The sequence below is a fragment of the Scyliorhinus canicula genome, chromosome 5 (assembly GCF_902713615.1).
Source record: "Scyliorhinus canicula chromosome 5, sScyCan1.1, whole genome shotgun sequence".
NCBI classification, from domain to species: Eukaryota; Metazoa; Chordata; class Chondrichthyes; order Carcharhiniformes; family Scyliorhinidae; genus Scyliorhinus; species Scyliorhinus canicula.
Window position 1 is genome coordinate 14,237,340 of NC_052150.1, and position 25,165 is coordinate 14,262,504.

At 49.4% G+C, this 25,165-nt stretch overlaps 1 protein-coding gene across 4 annotated transcripts; it reads left to right on the forward strand.

Moving 5' to 3' along the window:
* The first annotated feature begins 1,453 nt into the window (after positions 1–1,453).
* Positions 1,454–23,613, forward strand: uba5 (ubiquitin-like modifier activating enzyme 5). Of its 4 annotated transcripts, none has more exons than XM_038796612.1 (12): positions 1,455–1,732; positions 5,266–5,311; positions 5,412–5,501; positions 8,604–8,713; positions 10,355–10,441; positions 13,398–13,482; positions 13,654–13,856; positions 17,238–17,408; positions 17,660–17,795; positions 19,782–19,857; positions 22,191–22,297; positions 23,224–23,613. In XM_038796612.1, the coding sequence occupies exons 1-12, from the start codon at positions 1,581–1,583 to the stop codon at positions 23,308–23,310; spliced, it is 1,350 nt and encodes a 449-aa protein (XP_038652540.1). In that variant the 5' UTR covers positions 1,455–1,580; the 3' UTR covers positions 23,311–23,613. The 4 variants fall into 4 exon arrangements, with proteins under 4 accessions (XP_038652541.1, XP_038652540.1, XP_038652542.1 ...); XM_038796614.1 differs by having other exon boundaries at positions 1,459–1,732; positions 13,654–13,758; positions 17,281–17,408; XM_038796613.1 differs by lacking the exon at positions 5,412–5,501 and having other exon boundaries at positions 1,454–1,732.
* The last annotated feature ends 1,552 nt before the right edge of the window (positions 23,614–25,165 follow it).

Consider the following 25,165-nt stretch of genomic DNA (forward strand, 5'->3'; position numbering starts at 1 on the left):
GCAGCCTAGCATCATTGATGTGAATTGTGGACTTGCCTCCCATATGTAAACTGGCCTATATGCTTCTGAGGGTGCTGGCAATTATGCTATATTTCCTCTTTGATTATTTTTAAAATAAATTTAGAGTACCCAATTCATTTTTTCCAATTAAGGGGCAATTTAGCGTGGCCAATCGTGGCAGAGAAATGGCAGATGGAGTTCAATCCAGGCAAATGCGAGGTGATGCATTTTGGAAGATCTAATTCAAGAGCAGACTATATGGTCAATGGAAGAGTCCTGGGGAAAATTGATGTACAGAGAGATCTGGGAGTTCAGGTCCATTGTACCCTGAAGATGACAACGCAGGTCGATAGAGTGGTCAAGAAGGCATACAGCATGCTTGCCTTCATCGGACGGGGTATTGAGTACAAGAGTCGGCAGGTCATGTTACAGTTGTATAGGACTTTAGTTAGGCCACATTGGAATACTGCGTGCAGTTCTGGTCGCCACATTACCAGAAGGATGTGGATGCTTTAGAGAGGATGCAGAGGAGGTTCACCAGGATTTTGCCTGGTATGGAGGGTGCTAACTATGAAGAAAGGTTGAGCAGATTAGGATTGTTTTCGTTGGAAAGACGGAGGTTGAAGGGGGACCTGATTGAGGTCTACAGAATTATGAGATGTATGGAAAGGTGGATAGCAACAAGCTTTTTCCAAGAGTGGGGGTGTTAATTACAAGTGGTCACGATTTCAAGGTGAGAGGGGGAAAGTTTAGGAGAGATGTACGTGGAAAGTTTTTTACGCAGAGGGTGGTAGGTGCCTGGAACGCCTTGCCAGCGGAGGTGGTAAAGGCGGGCACGATAGCATCATTTAAGATGCATCTGGACAGATATATGAACGGGCGGGGAACAGAGAGAAGTAGATCCTTGGAAAATAGGCAACAGGTTTAGATAAATGATCTGGATCGGCGCAGGCTGGGAGGGTCCTGTTCTTTGTTCAATCCACCTATCCCGCACATCTTTGGGTTGTGGGGGCGAAACCCACGCAAACACGGGGAGAATGTGCAACTCCACACAGTGTATTTGGCTGTCTGCCTCTCTCAAATTCCTGGGGTTTGGATACATGACTTTGCCCCGCCCACCCCAACTATTGATGGGCCGGCACATTGCCTTCATACACCAATTGGAAAACCAAGTCTCATTATCCCATTAGGGGATGTTTGATTGTCAAACAGCCTTTTTGTTTCAATGTTTTTATATCTGGTACAAAGAAACGTTCAAACAAAATAGAAATATTTTAAAACATCGCGATGTTTTTTCTGCAGGAGTTGCACACAGCACCGTCCTGGAAATTGATCAGCTCCAGGCCAATCCTGGAGGGTTGGCAACACGTGAGTAACTAAGCAGCCCATTGTTACATGTTTTTTTTATCCAATCACTGCCCGCCCTCCTGCCTTGGTTTGTTACACGGCGTTTGATCCTTTGTGACGTCGCGTTCCATGATGTAACGACGTTCCATTCGCACTGCGCTGCTGATGTGATACGTGGCCTTCAGCCGGCGCTGGCCCGCTTCCCCCGGGGAGGAGTTGTCTGGACCAGGGCGATGGCGACCGTACCGGAGCTGCAGGCGAAAATCCGAGCGCTGGAGGACGAGCTGGCGGGGGAGAGGGCCAGAAAAGCCGGCTCGGGGGAGCAGCAATGCCGGCGCAGGATAGAGAAGATGAGCGCAGAGGTGGTGGATTCCAACCCTTACAGGTGATGCTGGCCTGCGGCCGCCTGTTTGATAGCAGCGACACACTACTCCCCCCCCCCCCCCCCCCCCCCCGGATGCCAATGCCCCCCCACCACCACCGGCTGCCAATGCCACTGGCCTGCCCCCCCTGACTGGCAATGCCCCTGGCCTGCCCCCCTGACTGGCAATGATCCTGCCCCCCTGACTGGCAATGCCCCTGGCCTGCCCCCCTGACTGGCAATGCCCCTGGCCTGCCCCCCTGACTGGCAATACCACTCTTCTCCCCCACCCCCTACCCCACGGCTGGAAATGTCCCTGACATTTGTGGGCAGTAATGTGTCTCTGAAGCAAACTAACCATGAGCTGTCAGTAACCAGGTGGTGCTTTGCCATTCCCAGCCCCACTTCAGCCAACAACTTCTTCATTTTGCCCTTGCTGCGATGTTTAGTAGATCTCTGGTTGCTTCACAATTTTTTTTTAATGAGTTTACCGGCCTCCTATCTTCTACCCTCTGTAAACTCTGCTGGTGACGAACTGTCACCAAGTTCGGTTCACTCATTACCCCCTCTGTACTCACTGAAACAGGAGGAAATCCATAGAATGGAGTAACACGTGAAAGAATGAGTCACACTGAGAAATCTAGTTAGTAATTGTGCACAGAATGATGGGCTGAGACACCAGAGTTGTTTGTAAGCATCAGACCCATTTAGAATCGCTGCACGATTGGTTGCCAGGCCTTCAGTTACCTCGGCCCTGAGCTCTGAAATACCCTCTCAAGGTTTCTGCCCCTCACTATCCTGCTTTTAATATGCTCCTTAAAACGTTGACCAAAGTTTCCAGTCATCCGTCCTCCTGTCTTTGTGCCAACCTTTTCCTGTGAGGAGTTTTGGGATGTTTTACTACAGTCAGGGGCTATATAAATGCAAGTTGTTAAGAGGATTTATTGGTGTCTCAGTGACTGGACTCTCTTTGCACCCGTACTCCCCCCAAGATGCCGAGCACCTGGCATGATTGATGGATGCAGTAGGTCATCCGGTGGGAAGACTGATGTCAAAACAGTTGTGATTCTCAGCGCATTGTCCGGGAAAGTGGGATTGAACCATTTTCCCATCGTTCCAGTTGCCCGCCACAGCCTTGCTTCAGTCCGTACCTTTCTGCCTCTTTTGAGAATCCTGAAGGTTTGAACACTTAATTTTAAACAGCGACTTGCATCGTATAGGGTACAGGATCTGTAATGACCCGCAATATCTTGAGACACCCCTTAGATCGGCTGGAAATAAGGAACGAGCTAGTGAGTGGCAGGGGGAAGGCGTGTTGAGGGTTGGGAGCACGGATTTCCTAAGTTAGGCTCAAGTCCGACATGTTTGTTTCAAACACTAGCTTTCGGAGCACTGCTCCTGCCTCGGGTGAAGCAGTGCTCCGAAAGCTAGTGTTTGAAACAAACCTGTTGGACTTTTACCTGGTGTTGTAAGACTTCTTACTGTGCTCACCCCAGCCCAACGCCGGCATCTCCACATCTAAGTTAGGCTGAAAGCGGTGCTCCTGACCTGTCGGAATAGGGATGGGAGAAACACGGTAAACTGGAGGCTGTAGGGCTGAAAACTGTCACAGAAATGGGGCGGGAACCATGGGGAAACTTGTCAAGAGTGAGACGTTTAAAGTTCATGCACCAAGGAGTGAGGAGCCAGTTGTGATCATTAAATAATCCCAGATTCATAGATTGGTGGGGAGGGGGAGGTTTTAACGGGTATGATGGACTTTGCGCAATCCTGCCTGAGCTGCTGTATTTGTTGAGTGGAGCCCAATGGTCAACGTAATTCAGATTGGAGCACTCTCACATTCTCCTAGTGAGTGACCACCATGGCCCAGTTGGTGGCACTCTCGCCACTCAGTCACAAGGTTGTGAGATCAAGTCCCGCTCCAGGAGTTGAGTGCAAAAGTAAGGCTGGCACTCCAGTGCTGTACTGAGGGAGTGCTGCGCTGTCAGAGATGCCGATTTTCAGATGAAAAGAGGCGCCCCGACTGCTTGCTTAGGTGGATGTAAAAGATTCTCTGACACTTTTACCTCCACCATCCTGGCGAATATTTATCCTTCAATCAACACGACTAAAAACAGATTACCTGGTTGTTATCGCAATGCTGTCTGTGAGAGTTTTCCATGTGCAAATTGGCTGCTGAGTTTCCTACATCGTGTTGACGTAGAAAATCAGCCATGATCTAATTGAGTAGCAGAGCAGGCTTGAGGGGCTGAATGGCCTATTCCTCCTATGCTCCTATTATTATTAGACCCGGGATCACTCTTCAAAAAGTACTTGGTTACCTGTGAAGCACTTTAACAAGTCTAATTTCTTCACCTCAATCTACACCGTCTCCTCTGCTTCAAGCAATAAATTCAATCTAATTTCTCTCTCTTCATCCCTATTTTACACTTCCTCTATCTGTTTTGTTGGGTCTATTCTTTTGTAGTTTCTCTACCCTAATATTCTAAAGTGCTTTGGCTTAAGGTGGCTCCATCCTAATTCTATCGCAGATTTACTTCAGTATAAAGTTACATTGCGTTCATCTATCTTTGATTATTTTCTCTCTCTTCTTATACCCAACACTGAAAGCACTCTCTTATGGGGAATAGACAAGAAATATAGGCTTTCAACCCTCTGGTTTGAATTCACAAAATAAAAAGCTTTAGTAATCTTTCCCGATACGATTCTACAACGCTAAACCTTTAACTTCCTTTCTGACTAATCTCGCTTTGTTTCTAAATAGGGTCATTTTAGTGGAAAATTGATCTGTGGCAATAGCCGATTATAACTTTGGTCAGTTACATTGGGAACATCCCAAGTTGCTGCTGCCCGGCTAATGTGTCATTTGATAAGAACTTAAGAAATAGGAGCAGGAGTAAACCATTCAGCCCCTCCAGTCGGCTTCTCCTTTCGTTGTGATCATGGCTGATCTTCCGCCTGAATTCTATTTTCACACCCACTTCCCCTATCCCACTCTCTATTCCCCCAGAGACCAGAAATATGTCCATCCCAGCCTTAAATGCATTTATTTATAGAGCATCCCCAAACTCTGGGATAGAGAATTCCAAAAACTTCACAAACTTTTGAGCAAAGAGATTTTTCCCCATTTTAGTCCCAAATGATAGACCCCCCTCTCTGAGCGCGTGATCCTGGGTTCTCTATTTCCCCCACCAGAGGAAAGAACCCCTCCGTTTCTCCCCTCTCGAGCCCCTCTGGGGTGTGGTAGGTTTCTGTCATCACTTCTTGTTCTCCTGAACTCCAGATAGTGTAAACCGAGATTGGTCAGCCTCTCATCATAGGACAGCATCTCCCCCACCCCCCCCATCCCAGGAACCAATCTAGTGAACCTTCGCAGTACCACCTCCGATGCAAGGACACCCTTCCTTAAATATGGAGGCCAAAACTGCGCGTAGTGCACTCGCCAAAGTGGCTGTGATCTCGCTGAAGCCCTGTGCAATTGCTGAGAATTGATCAAGCGTTGTTTGCACTCTCTACCCCTTTCTAACTTGTTCCACAATTGTTTCTATTTCACCTAGCCGCCTGATGGCTCTCAAACGAATGGGAATCGTTGCTGATTATGAGGTGAGCTGAGTTGGTAAAGAACCGGCGACTGCTTTTCATGTGCGATAACCTTTCATAACGAATGCGACTCGAGTGTTTCTTCTTCTGATTTCGTGTACAGAAAATCCGGACGTTCACGGTGGTGGTTGTGGGTGTCGGTGGGGTTGGAAGTGTGACAGCGGAAATGTTGACAAGATGTGGCATTGGTAAGGTAATGCAAACCCTCCACTTTCCTCCGAATAAAACTATAGGATGGCAAAACCATCCAGCACAGATTTGGCAACATAGAACCAGCTGGAGTATGGGTGCGAGATATTGAAATATCTCCACAACCCAGTTTCTATCATTCATAGGCAGCAGATCACCTTGTCTTTCTCTTGAACCGTAGAAAGCGTTTTTGGAAGAAATTGTTCAGAGCACGTATCTTGTAAAGCGGCGCAGCATAAGACGTCCTTTAGCACTGAATTACGTAGGAAGATGTTGCACTTTTAGACCTAAGAAAAGGGAGGAGGCCGTTCAGCCCCTCGAGTTTGTTCTTCCATTCAATGAGTTTATGACTACTCTGTGGCTGACCTCCATATGCCCACCTTTATGCCATATATATCCCTTATTACCATTGCTCGGCAAAGTACTATCAATGTCTGATTTAATATTGACAATTAAATTGAGCATTCATTGTTAATTGTGGAAGGGACTTCTAAATTTCGACTATCCATTGTGAGAAAGAATATTTTCTAATTTTATTCCTGAGAGTTCTGGTTCTTATTCTTAAATTCTTCAACAAGTGAAAATTGTTTCTCTCTCTATCAACCCTTTCTAATCCCCTTAATAATTTGGAAACTTCAACCAACTACAACCTTTTAAATTCCAGGGATCACAACTGTAATTTGTGTCATCCCTCCTCAGTGAGGGGCCAGGGGTGTCAGAGAGGAGGGTCAGAGAGAGAGGGAGGGAGTGAGGGTGGGTGGGAGGGAAGAGCAGTGGAGGGTGTCAGAGAGGGAGGGGCAGTGGGGGGGGGGAGAGTCAGTGGGGGGGGGGAGTCAGCGGGAGGGGGGGAGTCAGCGGGAGGGAGGGGCAGTGGAGGTGGGGCGGGGTGGAGGAGTCAGCGGGAGGGAGGGGCAGTGGAGGTGGGGCAGAGGGAGGAAGGGGGACAGTGAAGGGGTCAGAAGAAAGGGCAGTGAAAGAGTATCGGAGGGCGAGAGGGGCAGTGAAGTGGGTGATCAGGGAGGGAGGAAGGAGCAGTGAAGGGGGAAGGTACCAGAGAGGGAGGGAGCAAAGGACAGTGAGGAGGATTGGAGAAGGAAGGAGTGAGGGGCAGTCAAGGGGGGAAACCAGAGAGGGGGCAAGCGAGAGGCAGTCAGGGGGGGTCAAGAGTGGGTGGGGGGAGAGAGAGAGAGAGAGCGAGGGAGAGAAGGCAGCTGATGGTTATCGGGGGTGGACACAGCAGTGGAGTTGAGGCCACAATCGGGTCTGCCTTGAACTTATCAAACAGTGTTGCAAGCTTGAGGGACAAAATCCTTGTGTGTAGATACGTAAGTTAATAATTGAACTATTAAGAGACCAGATATGATTGTGGTAAATCTAAACTCTACTACCTCCATGAATAATGAATCCTTCCTAAAGTGTGGTGCCTAGAAATGTTCACAAAACTCCAGGTGTACTGACCTGCTTTGAATATGTTTTATATAAACCCAATACGTTATGACAACCCTATTCAAGGTGCTGAGACTCACTCTGTATCACCCATGAATTATACAGTACCCATGGTCCTCCTAATGCTAGTTTATTTGGGGTTATTTGCTACTTTTTTTTTCTTTTAAAATTTAGATTACCCAATTAATTTTTTCCAATTAAGGGGCAATTTAGCATAGCCAATATACCTAACCTGCACATCTTTGGGTTGTGGGGACGAAACCCACGCAAGCATGGGGAGAATGTGCAAACTCCACATGGACAGTGACCCAGAGCCGGAATCAAACCTGGGACCTTGGCGCTGTGAGGCAGCAGTGCTAACCACTGCGCCACCGTGCTGCCCATTATTTGCTCATCTTGATTCACAACTGTAATTTGTGTCATCCCTCCTCAGTGAGGGGCCAGGGGTGCCTGAGAGGAGGGTCAGAGAGGGAGGGAGTGAGGGTGGGTGGGAGGGAAGAGCAGTGGAGGGTGTCAGAGAGGGAGGGGCAGTGGGGGGGGGGGGATTTACGGCATGGTGGTAATGTCACTGGACTCGTTACCCAGAGACCCAGGCTAATCCTCTGGGAGGAAGTGGCAGCTAGTGGAAATTAAATTCAATTGATAAATCTGGAATTATAACGCTGGACTTGGTAATGACGACCATAAATCGATTGTTGTAAAAACCCACCTGGTTCCCGAATGCCCTTTAGCGAAGGAAATCTGCCATCCTTACGCGGTCTGGCCTCGATACGAGTCCAGACCCACAGCAATGTGGTTGCCTCTCGCAAGGGCAACAATTAGGGACGGACAATAAATGCTGGTGACACACACGTCCTAGGATTGAATTATTGATATAGTCAGAGTCTGAGGTACTGGTTGACCAACGGGAATGTTGCTTCGCGCAAACTGATTCTGAGGAGCCGGGTGTAGGAGCGGTTTCAAGGCCTGTGTATTGAGTCGGCTTCCACGTGGGCTTTTCTCCTGTGGCTCAACTCAGTACAAAGAGCAGCAGACACATCAACAATCTGAAGACGGTTTTATTTTCTACAAGCTTGCATTCATGTACATGAGAGATGAGACCTGGATAGCTGCCAAGGTCCTTCTACAGAACAAAGACACAAACTCAGCACATATACAACTTTCAAAAATCAATAGCCCTTCCCCATTGGGCGCGATCCAATCCCTGAAGTTGCTATGTTCAAACTTCACCCAATAGAATCGCAAGCAATGTTCAAACTTCACCCAATAGAATCGCAAGCAACCCATGATTGATGTCAGGATGCTCATCCTGACAGCCGTGTACAATCCCAGCAGCCTGTGCTGATTGTTTGTGAGAAACAGAACAACAGAACCAGCACCCTGGATTGTTTCACTGTTGATTACTTATTACTGCTATGTCCTAAAAATACATGTTTAATGGTTAATAGTGATTACTCGGTCGTCTTCCTATAATTCATCTCAATCCTTAATAAAGTAGCTTATGTAAAACTACTCTAATGGCATGCTCACTCTTCAGTTTTGAGAGGTATCATTGCTGTACCCCCCCTTCGCCGGGTCTAATGGGTTGAAATCAAAATTGACTTGTTGGTCAAATTAGCCAGTTAATCGGAATGTGATCATCTTCCTTTCTAACTTTCAGCTCTTGCTGTTTGACTATGACAAGGTGGAACTAGCCAACATGAACAGACTCTTCTTCCAGCCTCACCAAGCTGGCCTTAGTAAAGTGGAAGCAGCTGAACAAACACTGAGGTAAAGCTAATCGCAATTAACACCGCGACAGTCTCCTCCCCCCCCCCCCCCCCCCCCCCCTCCCCTCCCGTGAAGTTATGCCATTGTCTGCGGAAAGAGGTGGAAAATCGCATCTTGTATCTCTATTAGTGCCACAATGGGAAAGCCTTTGTGAGGTTAATAGATGGTGACGTGGAACCGAACCGAGCGATAAGGGTCGCAGGATAATGGTTGTCATTGACCCAAGACGTTAACTCGGTCTCTCTCCACCGATGTTATCTGGCCTCTGGAGTATTGCCAGAAGTTTCTGTTTTTATTATTATTATTATTATTATTATTATTGGAGCAAAACGGGCATCCAGCCAAATTTTGCCCAGGTGTGTGCTGAGTTGTGACGGCAGGTCCACAAGTTTGAGGAAATTTGCATGTATAGTAGACATGGAGCGGATGCTGCTTCTTGTGGAACGAGAGGTCATAGTCTCAGGATAAGAGAGAGCAAATTTAAAACCGAGTTGAGGAGAAACTACTTCTCCTAAAGGGTTGTGACTCTGTGGAATTCACTACCCCAGAGTGCGGTGGATGCTGGGGCAGTGGGTAATTTAAGGAGGAGTTAGACCGATTTTTAAATTGGTAATGGGTTGAAGGGTTATGGAGAGCGGGCAGGAGGTCAGGATGAGAACAGCCATGATCGAATGATGGAGCAGACTCAATGGGCCGAATGGCCTAATTCTGCTCCTGTATCTTATGAACTTACAGGGGATGATCTGATCGAGGTCTTAGGATGATGGAATAGTTTGGTAGGGTAAGACGCAAATATTTTCGTGGATGGGAGATCACAGTTGGGGGTCATCAATATAAAATAGGCACTAACTAAATCCAGTCGGAAATTCTGGAGGGCCTTTTTTAGTCAGAGAGCGGAGAGAACGTGCAACTCGCCGCCACGACGATTTGAGGTAAATGGCACAGAGGCATTTAGGAGGATGCTGGATGAAGATTGGTGGGACAAGGCCCGTGGGGGAACATTGACCAGGTTGGGCCTGAATGGTCTCGAGACCTATAGACTCGCTGTCTAAGCAGCAGAACTGTGAAAACCTCATTAAACCCTGAGCCAGCTCAACTTTCTGTTTTTAACCATTTGACCCGAAACTCTGTATGAAGAGCCACTGGATTCTTTCGAGTGCAAGTGAGTCGCCCCTTGAGCTTTGGGCAGAATGTCTGCAATACAGGTCGAGTCTCCTTTATGTGAAAACATCCAAACAACCCCACTTTTTATTTTTAACCTCATCAGTGTTTAGTGCGGGGAGTCTAGTAGTTTGTCGGCACTGTTTACCGCGTTTTTTTGTGATGAACATGTCAAACAGAAACTTATTACAGGTACCCTGTCTTTATTATTTAGTGACTCGTCTTAATTTACTCGCCATTTTTTTTTTACTTTGGACTGTAGCCAGCCTAGGCGATTGTAATGTACCACAAACATTACTCCTCCTGCTCCTATTTTCTGCGTTTGCATTCCACATCCGGGGAAACAATATGATCCGAAATGCAGTTGGCCCGAGGGTTTTGGATTCTCGACCTGTAATGTCGCTGTCGATGTTGCTAACTGAGCTCGTTGCGCAGCCCATTGGGAGCTGAATGTAATCGCCCTGTCCCTTGCTTTTGCAGGAATATTAATCCCGACGTTCATTTTGAAATTCACAACCTCAACATCACAACCATGGACAACTTTCAGCATTTCATGGATCGGATCAGGTTGGATTTAGGATGCGACATCCGGAGGCGCGGTCCTCGTTTTCCCCGGTGCCACTTGAATATGCTGCTCTCCTGGGTCCTTGCAACAGGAAATGAGGCCATTCAGCCCATTGTACCCGTGCTGGCCCTTTGAACAGCCTATTCAATTTTTCTCACTTTTTGCTGCCCTTCCCCAAACCCCAGCAAATGTATTTATTCCAGGGATTAGAAACTGGAGTCACGAGCAGGCCAGACGGATTTTGAGGGTGGGTGGCAGGTTCATGGCCCTGAACGTCAGGAATATCCCGGGGAAGAATCCGCAAATTTCCTTGGTCAGACAGAGAGTTGGAATGGTCTTGAATGTGCTGCCTGAAAGAGGGGCTACGGAGGCAGATTTAATCACTGGTCCTGAAAGACAATTAGATAGGTACTTAACCGTGAAAATAAACATGCACACCCAGGGGAAAGGGCGGCACAGCGGTACGAGCTGGATTGCTCTGAGAGCTAGTATAGATTCAGTGGCCTGAATGGCCTCCGGTGATGTAGGCATTCTATGATCCTATTACCAGATCCAATCAGTGCCACACATGACCGTTCTATTGATACTTGGTAACAATACTGCTTCTGAAGGTTCCAATTAGCACCTTTAAAAGATGCCCTTCCTCATTGTCACCAGATGTCGAGATTGTTTTCTGCCTTTGTGCCAAGCAGCCCTGCCCACATGTGTAGGCCGGTGCTGACCGGCACACAACACTCCTCAAACATTGCTAAAGGCAAGGTGGGGGAGGACAAAGGTGTCTTTCTGTTTGAGTGTCAGCTTTGGAGGAACGGTTTTGCACGGAGGGTTTGCGAGCCAGTAGGGTGCTCTTTCTCACGGTGTTAGTGACTGAAGTGGAGACTGACAACATTTAGGAATAAATGAATGAAGGAAATGGGGTCGTTAAAAGGACTGAGGGCTGCTAAACGGACTTGGGACCTACTGCTCATGCGCTGTTTAAACACCATGACGGCGTGTGTAAACATCATCACAGCACGTGTTCCCTTCTTGTAGTTGCTACATAATTGGTCTGCAATATAAACCACGTGGACTCCACAATAAACTTAAATACTTGGATGTATATAGTGTCTTTCACAACCTCTGGATTTCCCAACTACTCTATTGTGTTACGCTGCTTCGTGTAGCGTAAGCTGCTTCCTTGATGTATGCTTTGACAAAGGAAGCTCCAGACTATGAAATGAGTTCAACTTGTTTATTGAACTAGTAATGCAGTTCTTAAATGAGTTCGACTCTCTGCTAATCTAGCTGTAGTAACTCAGTCTAACTGTACCAGCTTGCTCTAAGCCATGTGCTGGGTGTGATGCTGCTGATCAACCCTGATGTACTCTCTAGATGTCTGTCTGTGGAAAGAGGCAGAGCATGTGTGCCCTGTCCTTTTATATGGGTTGTGAAGTGCCCCCTTGTGGTAATGCCACCTCTGGGTGTCCTGATTACTCATTGGTTGTGTCCTGTTGTAATGACCCATTGGCTGTATTTCTGCATGTCTTGACATCTCTGGTGCTCCCTCTAGTGGTTACTTAGTTGTAGTGCATTTACATTAACCCCTTGTGTATTTACAGTGATGCATATCACCATATGCTCTACAGGCAGTGAGAAGCTTTTTGAAGTGTAGTCATTAGTGAAATGTAGGAAACGAGCCAGCCAACTTGCACGCAGCAAACTCCCACACACGGTAAACAAATTATGATCTGTGATGTTGATTGAGGGATAAATATTGGCCAGGACACCAAGGATAACCCATTACTCTGCTTCAGAATAGTACCAAGGAAGATTTGACACCTACCTGAGAGGGCGGGTATGGCTTCGATTTAATATCTCGCCCGAAAGACAGCACCTCTGGCAGTGCAGCACCTCTGGCAGTGCAGCACCTCTGGCAGTGCAGCACCTCTGGCAGTGCAGCACCTCTGGCAGTGCAGCACCTCTGGCAGTGCAGCACCTCTGGCAGTGCAGCACCTCTGGCAGTGCAGCACCTCTGGCAGTGCAGCACCTCTGGCAGTGCAGCACCTCTGGCAGTGCAGCACCTCTGGCAGTGCAGCACCTCTGGCAGTGCAGCACCCCCTCAGTAATGTCAGCCCAGATTGTTGTGCTGAAGGGTTGAGCCTGAATCCACAGCCTTCTGACCTGGAGGGACGACCTGCTGCAAACTGAGTGGCGGCTGCCGCCTCTTCAGGAAGAGGTTCCTTCAGTGTCGCTTTGGGGGGGGTGGGGGGGGGGGGGGGGGGGGTGGGGGGGGGGGGGGGGGGGGGAGGTTCAACATCCTGGAACTCCCTCCCCAGCAGCACTGGGGGTGTACCTACGCCAGATGGATTGCGACGGTTCAAGGAGGTGGCTCCCGCTCACCACCTCGGGGGGGGGGGGGGGGGCAATTAGGGACGGGCGATGAATGCTGGCCTTGCCAATGCCGCCCACAACCCATAAACTAACTTTTTCCAAGAAGCACTGCGAGCAGGTGAGTTAATGGCCCGCCCTCGGATAATGTGACTGATTTTGCCGAGCGGCTGTTTAGCTCAGGAACCGCAATAACCCTCCCTCCCCAAACCTCCGCCAGTGGCCAAGCGTGAAAGCCCACTGCTGAAGCTGCTGCTGAATTAACCGCCAGCAATAATTCCTTTCGGGGAGAGCTTCGCTCCTGCGATTGACCTCGCTGAAGATTCACACGTTTCAGGGTGTCGAGTGGGGCAAGATTTGTACCTGGATAAATTTGTTTTCTTCAACTTAAACACGTTTCCTGGATTCCTACAGAATTCCCCACTGTCCCTCCCCTTTAGTGAAGGCCCCCTTTGTAGCTGTGCCCCTTCGCAGACAGCTCTCCACTGAAGCCTTTAACTCGTCTCTGTGATTGGATTTTTTTTTAATAAACAATTTTATTGAGGTATTTTTCGCATATAAAACGATGACTTGTGATTTTATTTTAATTAGGAAAGGCGGATTGGAGGAAGGAAAACCTGTGGATCTAATACTGAGCTGCGTCGACAACTTTGAAGCCCGGATGGCAATAAATACAGTGAGTGTTTAACCTGCAGTCGCCCTCACAGTAACTGGTGAGCTTAACGTGTGTTTTTCAGTCGTCCGTGATTTAAAATTGAGGGGTTCTTTTTTTTTTTTTTGGCAAAGATGTATGTTTCTCTCCTCCCTGTTGTGCACCTTTTTTGAAGTTTTATTTTCTTGATTCCAGGCTTGCAATGAGCTTGCTACGGTGTGGATGGAGTCTGGGGTCAGTGAAAATGCAGTCTCGGGGCATATCCAGCTTCTCATTCCAGGCGAAACTGCCTGCTTTGCGGTATGCCCATTGCTGTTGATTGTGCTTCTAGCTTCAGTTTTGCAAATAAATCTTCACCGAGCAAAATGGGTTCTTGGCATCACCAAGTTGTATTTAGGGTTAGTTCAGCGAAGATTTTTTTTTTTTTATAATTGCTTTGCAAAGATACCTGAATCATGGTTGAGGGATACCTGTTTGGTACCTCTTAAGGCGGACACAGTGCGAGACATGAATGTTAACCCCTTTCTTCCTGGAAGTTTTGAACCCATTTGTTCAAGTTCAGAGAGTCTCCGTGTGCTGCCACATGTATCGCACTCAGTGAGACTTGATGGTTTTTACGGAAACTCTGAATGTCAACAATATATTTCTTTACGGTGCCGTTAAATCGTGAGGAGCCCGGTTGGAGTAGATGGGGAGAAACAGTTCCCATTGACCGAACAGGCTGAGAAATAAGGGACAGTAATTTGGGGTGACTGGGAAGGGTGGGGTGGAAAGATCTCTCAATGCAGCGAGTGGTTAGGGACTGGAACGCACTGCGGGGGAAGCAGGTCCAATTGCCTCTTTCGAAAGAAAATCAGATCATTTATCTGAAGGGGGAAATATTGCAGGAAGTACAGGGGAAGAGGTGGGGAAATGGCACTAGTTGACTTCCTCTTGCAGAGGGTCAGTATGGACACGATAGGCTGAATGGCCACAATCTATGATTCTGTCTCTTTGCTATATATATATATATATATATATATATATATATACAGCTGAAGAGAACAGGCTTGTTTGTATACCAGGATTCCTTTCTGCTAGGAGTTGGGTAAATGTCTTTGTGTAGTTGATACATCACGTTTTTGAAACATTTGAGGGTGGCCAGGAACTGGGATGGGAGCCATTCTGCCAGGCTGAATGTAGCAGTGCAGAAACCCCGTCCTGCTACCATTGACCACAGTTCCCATCATGTTTTCTGTGCAGTAGGGACTGGCTGATTGTCAGTCCAGCAGCACCTACCCCAATTGGCCACCAGTCCTCTGAGGGTGTTCCCATTGTAGGGCTGTTTCTGTGGTGGGAGGACAGGGGTAGGGGTGTTCCCATGGCGGGGGCGGGGGTGCAGGGGTAGGGGTGTTCCCATGGCGGGGGTGCAGGGGTAGGGGTGTTCCCATGGCGGGGGTACAGGGGTAGGGGTGTTCCCATGGCGGGGGTGTAGGGCTAGTGGTCATCCCATGGCGAGGGTGCAGGGGTAGGGGTGTTCCCATGGCGGGGGTACAGGGGTAGGGGTGATCCCATGGCGGGGGTGCAGGGGTAGGGGTGTTCCCATGGCGGGGGGGTAGGGGTAGGGATGATCCCATGGCGGGGGTGCAGGGGTAGGGGTGTTCCCGTGGCGGGGGTGCAGGGGTAGGGTTGTTCCCATGGCGGGGGTGTAGGGCTAGTGGTCATCCCATGGCGAGGGTGCAGGGGTAGGGGTGATCCCATGGCGGGGGTGCAGGGGTAGGGGTGTTCCCATGGCGGGGGGGCAGGGGTAGGGGTGTTCCCATGGCGGGGGGGCAGGGGTAGGGGTGATCCCATGGCGGGGGGGCAGGGGTAGGGGTGTTCCCATGGCGGGGGTGCAGGGGTAGGGGTGTTCCCATGGCGGGGGTGCAGGGGTAGGGGTGTTCCCATGGCGGGGGTGCAGGGGTAGGGGTGTTCCCATGGCGGGGGTGCAGGGGTAGGGGTGATCCCATGGCGGGGGTGCAGGGGTAGGGGTGATCCCATGGCGGGGGTGCAGGGGTAGGGGTGTTCCCATGGCGGGGGTGCAGGGGTAGGGGTGATCCCATGGCGGGGGGGCAGGGGTAGGGGTGATCCCATGGCGGGGGTGCAGGGGTAGGGGTGTTCCCATGGCGGGGGTGCAGGGGTAGGGGTGATCCCATGGCGGGGGTGCAGGGGTAGGGGTGATCCCATGGCGGGGGTGCAGGGGTAGGGGTGATCCCATGGCGGGGGTGCAGGGGTAGGGGTGATCCCATGGCGGGGGTGCAGGGGTAGGGGTGTTCCCATGGCGGGGGTGCAGGGGTAGGGGTGTTCCCATGGCGGGGGCGGGGGTGCAGGGGTAGGGGTGTTCCCATGGCGGGGGCGGGGGTGCAGGGGTAGGGGTGTTCCCGTGGCGGGGGGGGTAGGGGTAGGGGTGTTCCCGTGGCGGGGGGGTAGGGGTAGGGGTGTTCCCGTGGCGGGGGGGTAGGGGTGTTCCCATGGCGGGGGTGCAGGGGTAGGGGTGTTCCCATGGCGGGGGTGGGGGTGCAGGGGTAGGGGTGTTCCTGTGGCGAGGGTGTAGGGGTGATCCCATGGCGGGGGTAGTGGTGTTCCCATGGCGGGGTGCAGGGGTAGGGGTGTTCCCGTGGCGGGGGGGTAGGGGTGTTCCCATGGCGGGGGCGGGGGTGCAGGGGTAGGGGTGTTCCCGTGGCGGGGGGGTAGGGGTAGGGGTGTTCCCGTGGCGGGGGGGTAGGGGTGTTCCCATGGCGGGGGTGCAGGGGTAGGGGTGTTCCCATGGCGGGGGTGCAGGGGTAGGGGTGTTCCTGTGGCGAGGGTGTAGGGGTGATCCCATGGCGGGGGTAGTGGTGTTCCCATGGCGGGGTGCAGGGGTAGGGGTGATCCCGTGGCGGGGGTGCAGGGGCAGGGGTGGTGGTCCTGTGGTTGGGGGGGGGGGGGGGGGGGGGCAGAGATAGGGGTGTTCCCATGCGGGAAGGGATTTCCTATAAAATTCCTACAGTGCAGAAGGAGGCCATTCGGCCCATTGAGTCTGCGCCGACCATCTGAAAGACCACCTTACCTAGGCCCACTGCCGCGTTACCCCATAACCCCACCTAACCTGCACATCTTTGGGCCAAGGGTGTAAAGTGGAGCACCCAGAGGAAACCCACGCAGACACGGGGAGCTCGTGCAGACTCCGCACGCTCCACCCAAGGCTGGAATTGAAATCGGGTCCCCGGCGCTGTGAGGCAGCAGTGCTAACCCCTTGTGCCGCGTTGGGGAGGAGGTGTCCCCAACCCCAGGAAGGTCCAAGAAGAGAAAAGCCCTACGCAGTCCGATGAGAATGTTTCCAGGAGAATGGATCCCCGCTTCGAGATGCTGAAGCCTTTCTCAGACTTGATCAGGTTTCTCACCAACTGTCCGATGTTTTGACCCCCAATGAGGTTTCAACGGGATCAAATAGGCAGAGTTTCCAGATGATTCCTCAGGAAGGTGCCCAGGCATGGGGGGAATGAGCAGGGAACTACAATTTGGGGAGTTACAGATGAGGTGCTGTAAAGAGATTCTTCCCGAAGTTCCCATCACCTCTGTGGAAACCTCCACCCGTGCCTCCTGAGGCCATAGGGATTCCCGGCTCCCTGTCCTCTATGAACCTTAATGGAATAACGGGATTGCGGCCTCGCGCTATGCGGCTGATCGATTGCAGTTGTTTAGGTGCTGGGAATGCCATTTATTCAAATGACCACTAGGCAGATTTTCAGTCGGTTTAAACATCTATTCACCAAACCCAGGTTACGCCTTGAAAAGATTCCGTGTTGTGTGTTCCTGTTGCAGTGCGCCCCCCCACTCGTGGTCGCCGCAAATGTTGACGAAAAGACACTGAAGCGTGAAGGGGTGTGTGCCGCCAGCCTCCCCACCACCATGGGAATCGTAGCAGGACTTCTGGTACAAAATGTCCTGAAGTAAGTAGGTAAATATTAAATAAATAAATAAGCACATGTAGGAAATGGGGTGGAGACTGTGTATGTTTGCGACGTGTCTGCTGTGGCGTCCCAAATGGTGCACCTCCCACGTGAATGGCTGCCCGAATTTTCTTAAGGCATGTTCGTCCCAGTCAACAAACGTGACTTGAACTATCTGAAGATCAAATCCAAGATGGCTACATGCCTGGCTATCAAGTGGGTGATTCAATGTTTTTGTTTTGCTTTTCCAGGTATCTTTTAGGCTTTGGCTCTGTGAGTTATTACCTTGGCTACAACGCCATGCAGGACTTCTTTCCAACAATGACCATGAAACCAAATCCCAGTTGTGATGATCGGAGCTGCAGATTCCGACAGGACGAATACAAGGTGCTCCTTCCGTTTATCGCGATAGTCAGTCCTACGGGTGCACCGCACTGACAGTTTTGTCATGCTGTTCCGGCTCCCCACACACACGTCCCTTCTGCTGTTTATTGTCATTTATTTTTCCTGGCCCTTGCACATAGATCATAGAATTTACAGTGCAGAAGGAGGCCATTTGGCCCATCGAGTCTGCACCGGCTCCTGGAAAGAGCACCCTACCCAAGATCAACACCTCCACCCTATCCCCATAACCCAGTAACCCCACCCAACACTAAGGGCAATTTTGGACACTAAGGGCAATTTATCATGGCCAATCCACCTAACCTGCACATCTTTGGACTGTGGGAGGAAACCGGAGCACCCGGAGGAAACCCACGCACACACGGGGAGGATGTGCAGACTCCGCACAGACAGTGACCCAAGCCGGAATCGAACCTGGGACCCTGGAGCTGTGAAGTGATTGTGCTATCCACACTGCTACCGTGCTGCCCACATCATGTGGCCCAAGAAGCGGAAAGTTTACCAGCTCGTGATTGCCTCATTGGAAGGCTCTTGAAAGTTGGCAATTGACGACTGTCTTTCAATTCTTCCTTCCCTGACAGGACTGCAGTTTATACCAAGAAGATTGGGCAGCACGGTGGCTCAGTGGATAGCACTGCTGCCTCACGCCGCCGAGGTCCCAGGTTCTGGATCCCTCACTGTCCATGTGGAGTTTGCACATTCTCCCCGTGTTTGCATGGGTTTTGCCCCCACAACACAAAGATGTGCAGGTTAGGTGGATTGGCCATGATAAAGTGCCCCTTAATTGGAAAAAAATAATTGGGTACTCTAAATTGTTTTTTAATTTTTAATTAATTAAAGAGCTTGGAAGCTAGCTCTTTTATTCATTCCTGTCAATGTGCACTTTACTGCACTCAAAGGTGAGGAACTGCTCGTTGAACAGACAGTTTCCTCTTGGCGGGGGATGGCACAGAGGTTCGCACTAAATTGGCCATGCTAAATTGCCCCTTTAGTGTCCAGGGATGTGCAGGTTACGTTACAAGGTTATGGGGGATAGGGTGGGGGACTGGGTCTGGGCAGAGTGTTCTTCTGAAGGGTTGGTGCAGTCAAGCACACATTGACAGGGATGAACGAAATGGGCCGAATGGCCTCCTGCACTTTAATATTACATATTAAATGTGTAATAATTGCTTATTGTCACGAGTAGGCTTCAATGAAGTTACTGTGAAAAGCCCCTAGTCGCCACATTCCGGCGCCTGTTCGGGGAGGCTGGTACGGGAATTGAACCCGCGCTGCTGGTCTTATTCTGCATTGCAAGCCAGCTGTTTAGCCCACTGTGCTAAACCAGCCCCTGTTGATGACCCCGTGTTGGGGTGGCCTCACTGCAATCCCCAGTGGACACAACACGTTACCAGTGAGTTGAGAAAGGCCATTGTCGGAAATGGTAAAAATGCCATTTTGGTCTGACCGAGGTTGTGGGAAGCTGGTGGTCGGAGAGGAGGCTTCTCTTCCCAGATGGGGTTTTGGGAAATGGCGTGCCAACTTTGCCATCGGTTTCTCTAATGACGACTTTGACACAGGATAAAGTCCCCCTTGCTCTGCTTTCAACCAAGTAGCTCCGCCCCCCCCCACCACAGGGGAACACCCTTCCCTTACCCCCACAGACTGTCACACCAATGTGGCATTTTTACCATTTCCCACACCAGCCTTTTTAAGTAAGGTTGCCAGCTTGGTGGGGGTCAGTTGTGCCCACTGGAAAACAGTGAGGGCACCCCAACATATTTCACATTGGAAACCTTCCAGTCAACGAGAGCGAAGACTGTCACCCCACCAATCCCAGAACTCATCCGGAATTGAGTCCGAGTACCGGAGGGGAAAAGAAATGGTTATTTTTATCCCTTTTCCATCGCTTCAACCTTTGGCCAGAAAGTATCTACTGCATAAATAATACTTTGTGGAAGAAGAATAAACAACGTGCCGTCTCTCTAACAGCAAAAAGAAGTAACACGACCAAAGCAACAATTAGTGGAAGAGACTGAAGAGATCGTCCATGAAAACAATGACTGGGGTAAGACCTGATTGAGTGTGTGGCTGGTTTTATCGTCGTAAATATTTAATTTTACTCTTAAATGGTTCAAGTCGCTGAGGGTCCCAGGTGCTTCTTGAGGAGGGGCGATTGGGAAGGTGGCGATAATGAAAATTAATGAATGAACTCCTCCCAGCTGAAGAGATGAAGTGTTGAACGTGGTGGCTTATCTCCCCTCTTGGGTTGTTAAAATATACGGTGCGGAAGGCACACCGATTAAAATAACTGATGATGGAGGCCACAGGGGAGGAGGGTGTTATAGCTTTACTAAGACTGGAGAGTAACGGAATGATTCAGTGCATCTCGTCTTTCTGTGCTGCAATGCCTCCCACGCCTTCCTCATACAAACCTCAACTCATTCAGTACCCCACGGCTTGATGCCAATCCTTGGCTGATAGGTTAGCCCCTGCTGATGAATACTGACTCCCTATTCCCAAGGTATTAAATACAAAATCTCAGCTTTGTTTGCAGAATCGTCCAGTGTCTCTCCCTACCCTACCTCAGCAACTGACTCCGGCTGTATGTCCAGACGTACATACACCCTCTTTCTCTCTCTCTCTCTCTCTCGTGACGGTCGTTCTGGGTTTGCAGTCTCAGGATTTCCTCCTTCCGCTCCTTCAACTTGCATTGATCTCAACCACCTTTAAAAGCCTGTCATCAAATCTATCTTTTTTTCCCCCCCGACAATCATCATCTTTAAATTTCAGGGCGGCGTAAAGGTTAGCACGGCTGCCTCACGGCACCGAGCATCTGGGTTCGATCCCGGCCTCGAGTCGCTGTCCGTGTGGAGTTTGCACATTCTCCCCGTGTCTGTGTGGGTTCCACCCCCGCAACCCAAACAGATGTGCAGGGTAGGTGGATTGGCCACGCTAAATTGGGTATTCAAAATTAATTTTCAAAAATCTTCCTTAAATTTCTCCCAACTCTTGAGTGGCGGCACGCTGGTACAGTGGTTAGCACTGCAGCCTCACAGCGCCAGGTTCAATTCCCTGCTGGATCACTGTCTGTGCGGAGTCTGCGTGGGTTTCCTCCGGGTGCTCCGGTTTCCTCCCACGGTCCAAAGACTTGCAGGTTAGGTGAGGTTACGGGGATAGGATGGGGGAGTGGGCCTAGGTAGGGTGCTCTTTCAGAGGGTCCCCGCAGACTTGATGGGTCGAATGGCCTCCTTCTGCACTGTGTAGGTATTCTATGATTCTATGGATAACCTACACCATTGTTTAATATTATGGTGTGGGTCGCTGGATAAATCTGTATAAGTCGATAAGGAGTGGGCCTGGCTATCTTAGCTGCTATCTTAGCCAGGCTTCTGTGGAGAAGTTTCCACAAGGAAGACAGCACAATAGTCCCCACAAGCAACCCAACCACTCCCTCGCCCCCATCCCAAATTCTTCTTCGAGCAAAAACATTGTATGTTTTCAAGAAGCAGATGTAGCTGTTGGGGGGCAAAGGGAACGCAAAGATATGGGGGTAAGGGGGGGACCAGGCTATTGAATTGGATGATCAGCCACGATCGTAATGAATGGCGGTACAGGCTCAAAAGGGCCGAATGGCCTCCTCTTGTTCCTATTTTCTGTGTTTCTTCTCCATCTCTTTCCTGTCACATCTGATTCTCCCTCTCTCTTCCTGCACAATTCTTCCTCTGCTCTCCCGACAGTCCCAGGGTCCGCCCCCCCCCCCTCCCTTCTGCCTTGCCGTTTGTCGGCTGTACTCTCCCGCCGTAATTTCTCACTTCCCCATTGCAGTCTGTCGGTAAAATTTAATTTCCACAAGGTGCACGCACACCAAAGCATCTTTCTTGGTGTTTTATTACACGGCAATATTAAACCTTTTGTGCCTTGGTGTAATCCACTAGATCCTATTCGCGCTGGCAATCGGATCTGCCGCCCAGGGCTAGAATCCATTTCTCCCCCCCCCCCCTCCTTGGCGTACCTTCACACGCTTTTCCTTTTGGGGAATAGTGGGGAAGCGGTACAAGGATTTGCCAGCTATCAGCCCATTGAATGAATATCTCAACAGAACATAGTGGAACATTCCATGGGGAGGTGCAAAAGGGACCGGCGCAAACCATTTCAACGCTTAACTGCGGCTACCTAATTTCAGCTCCAAGCTCCTGCTCGAGGACTTCAGTTCATTTATTTTTTTTAATTAGCTGGAGGCTAATGGATGATAAAACTTTGCTTCTCATTTTGTGAATCACGTTGGCTGATGCCGGGAATTATGTGATGTGATTGCTTTTCACAGTAACTTCATTTGAAGCCTACTTGTGACAATAAGCGATTTTCATTTCATTTTCATTGCTCCTTCATTCGGGGCAGGGATCGAGTTGGTGTCCGAGATATCCGAGGAAGAATTGAAAGCTGCTACCGGCCCCATGCCTGACCTCCCGGAGGGAATCACCGTCGCTTACACTCTACCTGATAAAGTACGTCCAAATGTGAACATTATAATAACACAACTTGAAATCGTCACACTCGAAATGGTGACATTAGATTTTTATTAAGAAGTACCATTATTCCCTGTGTCTGCGTGGGCTTCACCCCCACAATCCAAAGATGTGCAGGGTAGGTGGATTGGTCACGCTAAATTGCCCCTTAATTGGAAAAAATGAATTGGGTACTCTAAATTTATATTTCCTCAGAAGTCTATGGAATAATGTTGAAAGAATATTGATTTGAATAGTTCTGAAATGTAAATGGTTCTTCATACAAGACCTTGTTTGTATTCCCTAGTAGGTTGTTTATGCGAGGCAGAGTCTAGACCGTACTCCACCAGCCCACGTTTGCAAAATCTAACATCTTCTGTGAGATGTGATTCCACAATTGGGCAGCACTTGTTGAACAAACCTGAGTACGCTAACCAATTTACAATGATAAGTTGAGCTAACATGACTCATTTACACTCACCTAGAAGTGACATCCATTCATACGCAGGGACCCGTTCTCTGCAAACAAAAGGCATACGTTCAAGCCTGGAAGCATAGGATGCCTGTTGTTCACCTTTGCTTTCCCCATGGCAGTGCCTCAGCCAGTATCAACCCGCCAATCCATCTCCTGCAGAAGTATGAATTGTGATTGTTTGAAATTTTACATTCTTGCATTTACCCTGATGAGTGCAAGATTAAAAACTTCAGCAACACGTCTTTCTTTCCCAAAATATTCAAGCTCTGTTCTATTTGTGTGCTGTCCTGCCCCACTTCAGGCTTGTAAGGTTGGTTTGGATGGCTGCTTTCAGACTTCACTCCTTTACCGTAGGTATAGCCAGCTATTAAGAAATATGATAATTATCTTTATTGATGGTGTCTGACCACACTTCACATTCATTCTTGCTTGTTGTCTGTCCTGTAACCAGGAGGCCGACACGGATACCACTGGAAAAACGGTGCAGGAGACAGAAGAAAGTCTGGAGGAGCTCATGGCCACGATGAAGCGCCTTTAACGGTTTCGCCAACACAATCGAGTTTATCGCTCCGCTGGCAAATGATTTGGACTTTTTTTTAACCCGAGGGCCTTGTGCCGTGCAGCCGACTCCTGGAAGTAACTGGCATCAGTTAGAGTAACCAGAATGAAACCACCATGTTTTAAATGCTGGTCTGTTTTTTTTAACCCCCCCCCCCCCCCCCCAAGAATAATAATTTATCCTCTTTGAGGGCCACAGGGCATTGTCGTCACTCTTTATTCTTGGGAGCTGCAATGTTGGCGTAAACAAATGTATGTAATTAAACAATGCAAAATGAAGTGACACTGAGTTGCAGATGTTTAAAATTCTAGAAAGTTAGTATCTTTTAAAGGAAGATAGAACCTCGATTATTCACACTCAAATCTCCGTGGGAATTAAGAGAGTCAAAGTGTCCAGGATTTATGTGGACCAGCTGAATGCAGTTGAGTGTTGTACTTCATGTCTACACATCTCCGTGGACTCTGGATTCTTGATCCAATGGGAGGTGATTATATGTTGTCCGGATATCCAGAACCTGGCAGAATTCACATTCCGCGCCTCTCCGATATTCGTTTCCTGAGCCAGGAACCCAGCCAACCTCGGGCATCCGATCCAAGATTGGGGAGTTTGAAACTAAAACAGAAAAAAAGCAGCGGTGCGCTCACTGAGGATTTGACCGTCACAAGCTAGAAACTTACATTACGAATGGGAGATCTGCCAATTCCCATTATCCAGATATCCCCGCCCCCCACCTGACCTGCTCCCTTTTTATGTGTAATGGAGCGATGAACCAGCAAAATAGTTAAGTCCAAGGGAAATGTTTTTTTCTCAATTCATCTTTGATACCTTTAACATTCTTGCTACATATAGGCATGGTGCACTGTAGCACAGTGGTTAACAGTGCTGCCTTCACAGGATACCCAGGTGAGTGGGCCTGATAGAGTGCTCTTTCAGAGGGTCAGTGCAGATTCGATGGGTCAAATGGCCTCCTTCTGCACTCTAGGGATTCTGTGGTTTGTTGCTGCTGTTTTACACTTTGAACTCGATCCTGTAACCTTAAACTAAATTTTGACCATCGCATTGGGTTAAATCTAATTTGTGTTTTTGTCTTGACCAGAGTCAAGCTGCCTAGTTTAAACTTTCGGACAATTCTTGGTAGTTAACGGTCAGTTAACAATAACTGGTGCAATCTCCATAGCAATACCTCTGCCAATCAGCATTCTTCTGCATTAAAGCTGATGTTTCCCCTGACATTGGTATTCTCGCGATGGTACTGATGAGTGCCAGGCGAAAAGCTTCGGCAAAATTATTTTTTCAACTTTGGATGAGCTGGGACTAGTGTGCACTTTGTATGCTCTGCCCACGTCTCTGGGAAATTTGTCTGCGAAGCGGAAGCTGTATCTTCGCACTTAAACAGCATTCTGACTGTTTTGGGTGGAAGCACTGGACACTTGCTGGCAAATTGAGTCGGATGAGTGCAAATGGTGTCCAAGGTCCCCACCAGGTTTTTCTTTGCTTTCCAAACTAGGGAGTCGCGGGTTCTGGGGGGAAAGTGGAGTTGAGACCACAATCGGATCAGCCATGATTTATTGAATGGCGGAGCAGACCTGAGGCACTGACTGACCTACTCTCACTCCCAAGTCTAATGTTCCTTATACTTAAAATGATTGGGGCAGCACGGTGGCCTAGTGGTTAGCACAACCGCCTCACGGCGCTGAGGTCCCAGGTTCGATCCCGGCTCTGGGTCACTGTCCGTGTGGAGTTTGCACATTCTCCCCGTGTCTGCATGGGTTTCGCCCCCACAACCCAAAAATGTGCAGTAGGTGGATTGGCCACGCTAAATTGCCCCCTAATT

What these genes read in the sequence shown, in the direction of transcription:
- uba5 (XM_038796612.1), top strand. Translation starts at nt 1,581, where the DNA reads ATGGCGACCGTACCGGAGCTGCAGGCGAAAATCCGAGCGCTGGAGGAC. An exon ending in CCCGGATGGCAATAAATACA is followed by an intron (nt 13,483 to 13,653) that starts GTGAGTGTTTAA and finishes TCTTGATTCCAG; the next exon opens with GCTTGCAATGAGCTTGCTAC. An exon ending in CCATGAAAACAATGACTGGG is followed by an intron (nt 19,858 to 22,190) that starts GTAAGACCTGAT and finishes CATTCGGGGCAG; the next exon opens with GGATCGAGTTGGTGTCCGAG.